This window comes from Oenanthe melanoleuca, chromosome 12, assembly GCF_029582105.1.
Source record: "Oenanthe melanoleuca isolate GR-GAL-2019-014 chromosome 12, OMel1.0, whole genome shotgun sequence".
In the NCBI taxonomy this organism is placed as follows: Eukaryota; Metazoa; Chordata; class Aves; order Passeriformes; family Muscicapidae; genus Oenanthe; species Oenanthe melanoleuca.
This window is the reverse complement of record NC_079346.1, coordinates 10289398-10302145: the sequence shown is the minus strand read 5'-3', so window position 1 is coordinate 10302145 and position 12748 is coordinate 10289398. Positions and strand designations below refer to the sequence as shown.

Here is a 12748-nt window from a genome sequence, read left to right as displayed (position 1 = left end):
TGATGCTCTGCTGCAAGCTGGGGACTCATCTACTCTGTGCCTCAACTTAGAGGGGCTTTGGGGCTGAGCAGCAGCTCACAGGGGTGTGCAGTGTGAGAACCAGGGATGTGTCTTCCCTCTCTGGAGAGAGATGAATGCCATCTGCATGGATGTGGTGCAAATGCACCAGCCAAACACAGTAAAGCAAAGGAGGCATTGCAGTTTGGTCCTCTGGAAAGGACTGGGATGCTTGCAGAGCAGCTGTTACTGTGCTGTGCTGCAGGGGCTGTGGAGTCACCTCACTGCTGTGGGATGGAGGGGTGGTGTCCCTAATGGGGCACATTCTGTATCCCACATCCTGGGTGGGGGCTGAGGTGTGTGAGGGATCATGCTCACCCCCCCTTGCTCTCCCCACAGATCCTCGTGGATTTGCCAGCTGAGAGGAAGCACCAAGCTCTGCAGTATGAGAATGTTGTGGCCCACGAAGGCAGCTCCATCCTGCGAGACCTGGTGCTGAGCCCTGACCGTCAGCACATCTATGCCATGACTGAGAAACAGGTAAGGGGAGGGGTCAGCAGTCCTCTGCTCTCCTGACTTGGCAGCCCACACTGCAGCCCTAGTCTACAGTCCTGTGTGCTGGGCAGCCTTTGGGGCCACTCTTCAGTGGGGTCTGCCCTTTGCTTCCTGGGATTGGAGCTGCCTAGGGACGCTGGGGCAGCTCCTCCCTGCAGAAACACTGTCCTGGGGCTTTAATTGTTAGCAGCAGCTGCTTGAAATTCCCATGCTCCCTGGGGACCAAGGACTTCCTGACCCTTCCTTGCTGTGAGTGGCTGGCCATAAGCCTCCTCCCTGTTTTGGCTATCCTCTCCTGAGCAAGGGTTTTGCAGATCAGGAGCTCCTTGCTTTAAACAACTTTTTCTTCTCTGCAGCAGTTGCTTTTGCATGACAGGGCAGAGGGGACATAGGGCTGGTGCATCCCCTTGATCCCTGCCTCTGCTTGTGCTGAGCTAATGCAGGTACTGACCCAATCTGGATCTGGTGCTGTCATCCTGGCACCGTGGTCCAGACACATGATAGGAAGTTTTGGTTGTCTTAGTGAGCATTTGCTTGATCCATGACCTATGGGAGGGCTGTGGTGTGAGTTCATCCATCCATGGGCTGAATTGGAGGGAGTGAAGCGGGTTCATGTCATGGTGGTGACACTTTCTGGATCTGGTGCCAGCATGCCATGCCTGGTAGGTGACACAGGTGGCTGTGCTGGGGTGTGCTGTGCCTGTGTCTCCCAGCACCTCTGCTCCTCTGCCCTGCCAGAGGTGTGTGTGTGTGAGCAGGGCTGCAAGCAGAGCTGGGAGCCTCACAGTCTCCTGGCCACCAGCCCGAGGGCTTGGGAGGGGAAAGGATGCTGGAGCAGGAATGTAGGTTTGTCTAGACAGTCCTGAGGGGACAGCAGAGCTCTTTTCTCCCTCCTCCCAGTGGCTGTTTCTGGTTTCTGCTCTGCTGCAGGAAACATGCAGCTTTCCAAGGGGGCAGAACCTGCATTTGGGCTCCTCCATGCAGCTGTCCTGGGCTGTTTCCATCTCTGGCTGTTACTGTCCCAGATCTTGCTCAGCTAAGCTTCCCCTCTGCAGGGCAGATGTTGGAGGGTGTTTGCCAAGGGGGGCAGTTGCATTGACCTGTACTGGGCATCTCCTCCAGGGACCACCACAGCTGCTGGGACCTGACAGTTCTCTGTGCAGGATCTGCCTGGGGGCACTCTCTGTCACCACCTGCCTAAAGCAATGTCAGGGACAAACAAATGGGAGCATTACAGGTGTCCTCACCACCCTGGGGGGGGACTGGTTGGCCAGCATATCCCAGTGCTGTAGACATCATGCTGAGCCTGTGCTCTGCTGTGCAGAGGGAGGGAGAACACCCCAGGTGTAGCCTTCAGTGGAGAAGTTTGCAAATTTTCATTAGTGAATGCTGCCCCATGGGAGCAGTGGGGAAACTGAGGCACAAGCACAGCAGCCATGGGCAGCTGCTTGGTGCTGCAGATTCCTTGTGGCTGGCAAGCAGGAACCCCCTCCCTGTCCCCCCTCTTCTCCTCCCCTCTCCTTAATAAAGCCCACTCTCTTCCCTCGTATACTCGGTGTTATCAGAGTGCTGGTGAAAAGTAATTAAATGAACAGTTGTAACAGAGCTCGAAGGGCTTGGAGAATGAGGGGATTTTAATCAAATCTGGAGGAGCAATTAATAAAGGACTGGTAACCCTTTCAGAGCAGGGCTGTGGCAGCCATGGGGTGCCTGGCTGCGCTGGGAGCCCATGTGGAGCTGAGCTGGCCCAGCCCACTCTCAAATACTGCAAAGGTGCAACAATGGAAGGAGCTGGTTTGGAGTAAAAGTCTCTGTGCTGCCTGGGCCTGGGAGAGGAGTGAGTGATGGTGAGGGGCTGGGTGTGTCTCTGCCATGTCAAGTGTGGGCACAGCAGCCTGACCCCGTTCACCCCGTGCCTGGTCCCCGCAGGTGACGCGTGTGCCGGTGGAGAGCTGTGAGCAGTACGAGAGCTGCGAGCTGTGCCTGGGCTCCCGGGACCCCCACTGCGGCTGGTGTGTCCTCCACAACATGTGAGTACAGCAGGATTGTCCCTGGAGCTGTGCCACTGACCTACAGCTGACAAAATGCGCCCATCCCCACTGCTGCTCTCCTTCAGGGCATCCTTTCTGGGCTTTGGCCCCAAGATGCTGAGAGATGGAATGGTCCAAGGGGTCATTGATCCCCTCCTGGGGTGCCCAGGCTGTGCTTAGGAGCATCATGCATGGTGAAGCTGCTGCCAGGGCCTGCCCGTCCTGCCCATGTGCTCCTGGGTTTAGAATTCTTGTGCCAATGAGAAAAACGGAATATAAAATACTCCTGAAGTCTCAGGGGAGAGCAGAACTCTGGTACGGCCCTCAGTCACCCAAGGTCCCTACTGGGCATCATCCCCGTGCCAGAGGGCCTGTTTGCCATGGCCCAGAGCCCTGCAGGCCCGGGGGATGCCCCTGCTCACCACGCGCTTTCGCCCCGCAGCTGCTCCCGCAAGGACCGGTGCGAGCGGGCGGACGAGCCGCAGCGCTTCGCCTCCGAGCTGCCGCAGTGCGTGCGGCTCTCCGTGCAGCCCAGCAACATCTCCGTCACCATGTCCGACGTCCCGGTAAGGCACCCTCGCCTCCTGACCCTCTACAGCTGGGAGGAGGAATTAAAAATAACTGATGACTGTGCGATGAATAGGGAACAAGGGGAAGAGGGGTCTGGGACAAAGCAGAGCAAAGTGCACGGCATTATGAGGGTGGGCCATTAGCTCCTTATTGATGGAGATAGTAAGCCAGTTGATGATTATTCAGAAATGACATAACTAAGCAATAAATATTTCTCCATGATGTCAGCATGACCATCAGAAATGCTGTTCGTAGGCCAGCGATCTAGCTCTAGTTCAATAGCCTGTCTCTGACTCCAGCCTGCAGTAGATATTTTGGGGTGAGACTTTGATGTTCTACTTGCTGCTCTCTCTCTGTGCAGGTAGAAAGGATGAGGTACTTCCCTGAAGTATTTTTCAGGCCATTAGCACCATGAAGAGAATAAGAAACAGCATATACTAGCAATAAACTTCCAGGTCTAGATATCTGGCACTCGGGAATCCTAGAAAAGTTGGCCAAGGAGTTCTGTGGCCTGGGGATGTATGTAATAATATGACTTAGTAATAAATACCTGAATGTTGAGAAAAGCCTCAAAAACAGAAAAGATGCTAATTTTTTTTTCTCAGATGCACAAAGGACCAAATAGCCAGAGACTGCTTAGTTTTACTTCAGAATTAGAAGAAGAAAAGAAAAAGAACAGGTGCAGAATACACCTGATAATAATTTAAGGGTGGGAGCATAATTTATGCCAGTCAAACATGACAAACCCCATTTTGTTCTTTGGTGAATTTATGACTTGAATTAGAAGAGGGACTGTGGGGATGTGATGTCTTTGGGCTCGTACAAGGCTTTTGACTTGGTACAACACAACGTTCTGATTAAAAATTAGCATTATACAATATTGATAAAGCACACGTTAAGTGGATTAAGAACTGGCTCCGTGACAGATCTCAGAAAGTTCTCATCAGAGAGTAATTGTCTCTGGATGGAAACAGTTTGGGAAGCACTTCTGCAGGAGTTTATTCTTTGGTAACATGGAGATAAATGTGATATGGCTGCAGATGGGACCTGCTGGGGTGCTGGGACTGGAGAATACAGGTGAAATTCCTTCAGAGCAGTTGGGTTTGAGTGGGGCTGTATAGCAGGCAAACTGGGGCTTGGTATTGCCAAGTCTAAAGTTAAACATGGATGGAGGTTCACCTGGTATCCTGGAAAGTGGTACTGGGGCTGAGCCCTCGCTGCAGGCTCTTGATGGGCAGTGCTTTCACTCCTGGAGTAATTATCTCCATACCCATGGCAGGATGCTGCACAGAGGTCTGGGGTGGATGACACAGGGATGCTGTGCTTGGGCTGGAGTGCAGCTTTCAAAGGGAGGGACTGAAAAACTCCCGTAAACATCATGTAAATGAGTTGAAGGCTGGAGAAAATGCCTTGCAGTGAGAGACTTCCAGAGCTCAATCTGCTTAGCTTATCAAAAAGAAGATTAAGAGGTGACTTGATTACAGAGTATAAGTGCCTTTACAAGGAGCAAATATCAGGGACTAAAGGGCTTTTTAATCTATCAAGGAAAAGCATAACAAGAACTAATGGCTGGAAGCTGTGAAAAATTCAAATTAGAAATAAGGCAAGCGTTTTGCAAAGTGAGAACTGCTGACCCTGGGGATGACTTTGTGAAGGAAGAGGTGGATTCTTCCCCTCCTTGCCTCTTCTGGAGTGGGTGCCTTTCTGTGCAACATACTTCAGCCCTGATGCTGTTCTTGTTCTCTGTAGAGAGCTGAGGAATAATGGCTTGTGGTGTGTCAAGGGCAGAGGACAAAGGCTGTGAGTCATTCCAGCTCTTAAACCCATTTAAACCTGCGCTCCTTGCTTGAGCAGGGAGGTGCATGGATGGTGCTCCCTTGCAAAAGCCCAGAGCAGGTCTCCCTGCCATGTGTGGGTGGCAGAAGAGAGATTGCACCCCCTGGTCTTTTCTGTTGGCTAGACTTGCACGTAGCAGCCACAGAGGAGCCTATTTTCCTAGTTCTCTGTGTTGATGCTCTTGCCTCTCCTCCCTAGCTGGTCCTGCAGGCCTGGAATGTCCCAGACCTCTCAGCAGGAGTCAACTGCTCCTTTGAAGACTTCACGGAGTCAGAGAGCCGCATTGAGGATGGGAAGATCTACTGCAGCTCTCCCTCTGCCAAGGATGTCATCCCCATCACCAGGGGCCGCGGTGAGCTTGTGCCCCAGAGTGGGAAAAAAGCCTGAGACAAATGTCCCATGTATTGCCCCACAGGCAGGTGTGGAGGAGGACAGTCCACCTGTGACAGTGATCCCAGTCTTGGGATCTGAACCTCACTTGGGTTCTCGGGATAAGGGGAAGGAATTGCTGCTCATGGGAGGCTGTTCTTTAGTCTCCTCCAAGCCATGGACACAGCTGCTGGGACACAGCCTATGGCAGTGGACTTGGAACTAAATAATCCTTAAGGTCTCTTCCAACCCAAACCCCTTTGTGATTTTACTTGCTGACCACTCCTGGGCACCATGGCCCTATTTCCATCTGTGAACCATTCCTGGGCAGATGTGGCCATGGGGTCAGGACATTCTCCTGACTCCAAAACTGTTGAACCCTCCTTCAGTATGCCCAGTATAACCTGAGGCCCCAGTCTCCATGCCAGCAGGTTGTGTTTAGCTGCAGGGGCTCGGAGCTGTACCTGGGCTCTTAGGTGGCTGAGTGGGGGTCAATGAACACTCTCTTTTTATTGCTACACTTGGAGGGTTTTGTTAATTAGCTGGACTGAGTGGTGATGCCCAGCTCCCTCCAGCCCATCACAAGCCTTGGACTGAATGCTGGGCCATGCACTGTGTCCTTTCTGATGTCTTTCTTTTGCCTGGGTCTCTTGCAGGGGACAAGCGAGTGGTGAAGCTCTACCTGAAATCCAAGGAGACAGGGAAGAAATTTGCCTCCGTGGATTTTGTTTTCTACAACTGCAGTGTCCATCAGTCGTAAGTGGCCTGAACTTTGTGGGAGGGCTTCAGGAACAGATTGGTGGGATGGTGTGAGACTGGGAGAGAGAGTTCTCAGCTTTGTGGGTGCTGATGTTGCAAGAGGAAAGGGCAGTTGAGTACAGTGGTGTTTACCGTGAGAAACCTCCTCCTTTTGCCCGTGTGAACTGGGATGGTGACCAGAGCACCCACAGTTGGTTTGGGGGTGTGGGAACATGTAGCGTCAGGGCAGAACCTCACATAACAACAGGGCTTTGGGTTTGGCAAAACTTTGGATGAAAAAGCGAGTTTACTGCACTGCAGACTGTAGAAATCAATCCATGTGACTGAAAACGCCGAGTGTCTTGTTATTCCTGGAAACAGTTAATAGGAGTGACTTGGCAAGGCAAAAGGAGAAGCCTGTACTTTCCTGCCACGGTACCTGCTTCCCAGGCTTGCTGGAGAGGGAGCTGGAAAGTTACAGCAACATGGGATGGAACATGCCACATGTCCTGGGGCGTTTACCCAAGAATTTCCTAACTGGAAGTAATTGTGAATTTGCTTTCTTGTCAGGCTGCTGTGAAATCTACTCCTGTAAGGGTTTTTAGACAGCTTGAGATATGCGTTTGATAAAATAGAGGAGGTGTGGATTATTGATGTGCTGTCTAAGCAAGGTGTCTGAAGTCTCAAACCACAACTCCTGATGAGGAGCTGCAGACAGTGTTCTGGAGCAGTGGGGGATGGCTGTGCTGTAGGACTGTCAGAGCTGATGCTGAGGTGTATTTGGGCAAAGAATTTGGACTTCAAGAATGTAAGAGATTTAATTACTCTGCCAGAAACCTCCCATGGATGGTGGTGCTCTGGCTGATCAGGAATTATAGACAAGCAAGTGCCAAGTGGTCTCTTTTGGATGTCTTTTTGCAAAGTGTTGAGCCTAGCTTGGGGGCTCTGCTGGAGTTCACTTCTCCAAAGCCTGTTCAGAGTTTCCGCTTTGATCAGGGAAGAGCAGGTGAGATGCAGGTGCCCTGGCTGGGAAGCCACCTGCAGTGAGCTCCAGGAGGGAGGTGTCAGCAGGTGTCTGCATCCCAGGGATTCCTTCCCTCCTGCTCTTTGCACAGGGAACAGGGCTCCTCCTGGGAGCACTGTGCCTGTGAGGGAGGAGAGACTGCAAACCTGACTTTCTCCCTCACCTTGACTCTGAGATGAGCTTTGTCTCCCTTCACATCCTGTGGTTTCAGTAACATTAGCTCAGCTTTGGCTCAGGCTGGCTGCATGTCAGTGTTTTGCAAATCAAAAAGCAGATATGACTTTTATTTTTCTAAATGAAAGAAAGATGACTTTTAAGTACAAATGGCATCAGATTTGGTCCAATCAGTGGTCCAGTGGGAAGAGGTGGTGAGGGAATTGACATTTTATTTTATGTGCCTGACACAGGAGGGGAAAAAACCCCTACCCCCCCTGAAACAAACCTACAACAAAGAGCTGACTGATTTATTACTGCGTTGATGTTTAATTTTGGATGCATTATTTAAAAAGGCTAATTATGGATGCATTAATATTTATGGGCTCCAGTTGAAGCTGATAGAAAAGTCCATGTTCTAAGCTGGTGAACGTTATTATTTTTTTTTACATCAAGAGTTTTAGGCTTTGGAGGTAGTTTTAACTATGTGACCTGCAGTCGAATTGTAGCCAAAGAGCATGACAATGCCTCCTGGGATGATGCAATACTTTTAAATACCATTTGTAGACAGGCATCTTTAATGGATCTCTCTGGAGTTAATAGCCTTTCAGATCCAGGTTTCATATTTTGTGGAGGAAAATCTATACGTCAGCCTGATAAATTCTGTATTAGGTACAATATGCTTTTCCATGAGGCTAATGTTTTTCCTGTGGAGATCTCTGATCACTGTGCTTTATGTTTTCTTTTTATATTTGGATGGCTTTGCTTAGGTTGGAAGGCAGAGTTCTGCAGGTCGAATCATTTCTCAGCTGAGGACAAAGTGTTTGAGTGAGGTTTTTCAGATGGTTGTGGAGAGATGGGAGGCTAGTGAGGCAGCTCTGCTGATGTCAGCTGGGGTAGCTCCAAGGGAAGCCAATGCAGCTCCACCATGTGCACCAGGGAGAGTCTGGTCCTTCTTATTTTCAGCAGACATCTGGAAAGGGATCAGCAAAATGTGGGCTGTGGGGCTGGTCCTGCTGCTGCATGAGCATCCTGGCTCTTATTTCCCACCACCTTGGCAGATCTGCTTCCCATGCATTTTCAAGGGCTGCTGGAACCTGCCTGGTCAAGGGAGGGTTGCAGAAGGGAAGATGTATCTGACCATTTCTACAGGAGAGGAGGGTCCAGAGGGGGTTGTGCTGCCTGTATGTTTGGCTGTGATGTTCTGAGCAGAGGGGGTGCCTTCCAGGGAGAGTTCCAAAGCTGTTCCATCTGTTAATGCAAGGCTTTATTGCTGTGTGATGGAACTGTCCCCATCACAGACCAGCATCAGTGGCTCCTGGGCTACTCTGTGCATGGTCCCAGCGAGCCCTGGTCTGGAATTTGCATCCTCTCTGGAGTTTCATTTCTTTGCAGGAGTCACCTGGGAAGCTTCTGGAAGTCCCAGCTTTGTGTACTCAGGGCTTCTGAGGAGCTCAGGCATGTGTTTTCAGGCAGTGGCATCCTTTGGGCATCCTGATCCTAAAGGCTTGGGCATTAGGCAGGGGATGCTTCTGGCTGAGGTGTGGGATATGCATTGAACAGGGAAGTGGAAACCAAGAGTTTGATGCAGGGAAACGAGGCCCTTGCAAAGGGGGATGTGGATGGCTGGGGGTCACTGCCAGCCCACAGCAGGGGAGCAGGGCTGCCACAGGCTTGTCTGCAGATCCTGGGGATAGGCTCTGGTTCCTGCAGGGGAGAGTGAGATGAAAACCCCCATGGCAGGGCCTGGGTGGGTTCCCTTGGGGGTTTCCTATGGGACACCCATCGAGTGCAGGCATTTAAAGGCTGCTCAGCACCTTTGATCATGTAATGAATCAGCCTGAGTCCAGCACAGGCACAGGCAGATGCTGAGGTCATCCTTGTCAGAGTTAAACGCTTCTTCAAAGCATTTGTGGGGAAATGAGTCCCCTTTTAAGATAAAGATGTAACACCAGGCTCCCTGCCTACCTCTGGCAGAGCTTGCTGCTGAGGTGGGGGAGTAGGGAATCCTCACAGAAGGCTAGTGAGCAATTCCAGGGAATAGTAAGATGTATTTATTTCTTCTGCCGTTTCCATGTTTCTTTGCTGGATTTCTCCTCTGTAAACTCTGTTTCATAAATCCTTTTGTGGTTTGGCTTTTTGGAGTGTGTTTCTGTGGGAAGGGAGCTGGCAAGTGGAGTGGGATGGGGAAGAAGATGAGAGCCTTTGGTGCTTCCTTCAATTCTGTGGGCAGGTTTTGCAGAGCTGCTGGTTTTTCAAGCACCAACGTGCTCAGTGTATCTCCAGCATGTCCTGCCACTGTAACGTGGAAGCAAAAATCCAGGTGGTGGCACAGGGAAAGGGGGAAAATCATATCAGCAAGTCTGATTCCAAGAGGGAATCTGAGCATCCTGGAAACCTGTCTGCAGTCCATCCATCCATGATGCTACCAGCCTCGTGGTTGTGCCTCAGTGTAGTGACAGCTGTGACACCCATGTCCCATCAGCTGCAGGGTGCTGACTTTCTCTGCTGCTAGAGCAAGACAGACATGCCAAATGGCTCCAACTCCTCCAGGCTGGAGAGATGTGACTCTGCTGTGTCTCTATCCCACAGGTCAGGCTTTCCCTGTAAGCCTCCATTAAGTAAATGGGATTTTAATGCATGTCCCAAGGGCTGGGAGCAGCAGGGTTGTGCTGGTAAGGCAGGGCTGGGCTGTTTTGGTGGCCAAGGCACCCGTGGGACATTGCCAGCCCTTGTGCCACTGGGCTCCTCTGTGCAGCCTCTTTCTGCCTGCACATGAGTGGCTGCTTCTCTGTTGGCCCACTGCTCATTTCCAGATGCTTACAGATGCTTTCTTTTCAAAGGCATGGACAGATGGCTGCAAACAGTTCAGTGAGTGTATCTGAGTTTTCATGGCTGAGCTGCATGGTGGTAACAGATCCCTGTGTGTTCCTGGGCTGGGGCAGGTAGAAAATCCTGTAGGATGGCCCCAGAGACAGCTCAGGATAACCTGGTTTATGTCATGTATGTTGTGAATGGGAAGGGCTGGTACAGACTGGTCTTACACTTCAGTAAGGGAAGGGTCTTTCAAGAGAATTATCTTAAAATTCAGGGCATGATTCTGCATCCTCCAGTGTGATGGTGGATGCTCTGGACCATCCTGTGAGTAAGTACCTTGGCAAAACCTGGCAGGGATGGAAAATAACTGGATTGGTGTGAAAGGAAGGGCAGAAATGGATTGAGATGGGCAGGGGGGAAGGGAGGTGAGAGCTGACTTCCACCCCACGCCTTTCTTGGGCACCATGACCCACCATGGTCACCATGTGGGTCTGTGTAGGGGCTGGGGGACGCTGACCAAATGGTTCCACTGCTCTTCAAGATTTCCCCTTCTCCCTAAGGTAGAGAGATGGATATAAAGCCCAAGGCTCTGCAGTTCAGCCCCTCAGCCCTGACAGCTGCTGCTCCAGATGCAGGCTGTGCTGGAGCTGAGTATTCACTGAGGATGCCTCCTCCTGCCAAGAGGAGATCTGAGGAGCAGTCAGGGGGCTCGCAGGCGGCTGTGCTGTGCCTGTGCAGATGCTGTTTTCATCAACACTGTGTTTATCATTTCCCTACTTAATGGACCTCCCCTGCTCTGCTCTTGGTGCCTTTCAACTTCCCCCTGTTCCTCCTCCCTGCCCTTCACTCCATGTCCTTCCTTCCTTCCTTCTGGGACGTGCTGTGCCATAGAAATAGCCTCAGTGTCTGTGTGTGTGCAGTGCTCACACCTCCTGTCCTGCTCATGTTTGCTGCTCAGGCTTGTCTCACTCCTGTGAATGCTGATTTTGTTTTTTGCCCCTGCTGCTCAGTGTGATGAGGAACTTTGGGCTCCTCTGGGCACATGGCATGCCTGGGGCTGGCAATGCAGGAAGGAGAGTGAGTGAGGAGACTGGGTCCAGCACTGCTGGCCCTCCACACTTCCCATCAGCTACAGCTTTGCTTTGGGTCCTGTGTGGAGACAGCTGGAACCTCTCCATGGTCACTGGAGGTGCCTGCACACTCAGGGAGGAGTCAGTCCCTGAAGCTGTCTCTGGGTCTGGGCTCATCCTGCAGTGATGCTTTGGCTCTGTACCCACCCTGGAGAGGGATCTTTGCTGTCCTTCTGTCCTGTCTGCACCTCTGTTTCTCTGCAGCCCCTCCAGGTGTTTCCCTCCATGGCATTACCAAGTTTGGGATAATTCATGGAAGTGGAGGGGAGCAGTGCTGGGATATTTTGGTCCAGCTGTGGGATGAGATATGGGCAAGCACGGTGGCTGTGGAGAGGCTCTGACTTTGGCCCTGGGGCATCCAAAGTTGGGCAGAACTGCTTTGCTGCCTGCATGAATGCCTGCCCTGGCTGGGGGAGGTTTCAGGCCAGCAGTGAGCCTGGACTTGTTTAGGGATGGGGCACTTGGCACAGAGTGACCCTGAAATGCTGCTCTGAGGCTGGTGCCACGCCTGTCTCACAAGGTCATCAGGAGGCAAGGAGGGCACTGCCACAGGGTCTGCCCTGTTTCCCTGCCTTGCCTGGGCTTCATCTCCACCAGCACCTGGCAGGGCTGGGGAGGAGGCAGATGGGGAACAAGCTGTGGGTCCATACCAGTCCTGCACCCCCCCATTGGTTTTCTGCCTCACTGGGCTTCTTGCTCTCCTGGCACGCTTTGGGGAGGCGGAACACTTCAACACATGAAGGAGAGCCTCCCTCTAATTACCAGCAGTGATGAAAGCCTCTTAGGCAAGAAGTGATGAGGGAAGAGTGCCTGACCGTGGGAAGGAGAGAGACAGCACAGATGGCATCATGCTGCCAAGCAACCTGCTCCTGTGCCAGGAGCAGCCAGCAGTGGCACAGGGGCAGCAGTGGCACAGGGACACACCGGACACAGCCCCAGCCACGCTGCCCAGCAGCCAGGGATCCCTGCCTCAGCTCCTCTCCTGGGCTTTGGGCAGCCTTGCAGGGTGCTGTGCTGGTCAAACAGCCGTGCTGAGGCCAGCAGGACCGAGGCAGGCTGTGAACAGCATTTCAGCATGCCCCTGGCACCCAGGTGCTGACTTACTCACTGCTCTGACCTGGACTGGCTCTAAATGCAGCAGAAATGCTACAGAGCAAGGTGTGTGGTGAGTGCTCTCACAGTGGCACTTGATGTCCTTGTGGCAGAAGGGAGAGTGTGGAATCTGTCACCCAGGATGGGGCTCCAGGAATGGCTCAGTTAAGTTAGAAGCAGCTGGGAGAGCTAAAGTAGAAAACCATGCACATGCACCTCAGTGTGTGCATTGAGGATTACCTGAGATACTTTGACAAGTGGAGACCAGCTGGGACCTGCAATAATTAAATGACAAAGGAGATCCTCAGGTGAGGAGGATCTTGAAACAGCCAAGATTTGGCTTTGACCCTGAGGAACTGCAAAGTGGAGCTGCAGCTGTTGGGGCTGGGGTACCCAGGGCAGGGCTGCATCAGGAACTTCACCCAGCTGCTTTGAGA

General features: G+C 52.1%; 1 protein-coding gene across 2 annotated transcripts in view; it reads left to right on the top strand.

The window, feature by feature from the left end:
• PLXNA1 (plexin A1) overlaps positions 1-12748 on the top strand; it is a 112050-nt gene that overhangs the window by 48484 nt on the left and 50818 nt on the right. For both annotated transcript variants that reach the window (XM_056501371.1, XM_056501372.1), the window contains exons 4-8: positions 397-537; positions 2482-2582; positions 3025-3148; positions 5187-5340; positions 6014-6113. In XM_056501371.1, coding sequence (XP_056357346.1) covers positions 397-537; positions 2482-2582; positions 3025-3148; positions 5187-5340; positions 6014-6113 — 620 coding nt within the window. The remainder of the gene's footprint in view (positions 1-396; positions 538-2481; positions 2583-3024; positions 3149-5186; positions 5341-6013; positions 6114-12748) is intronic.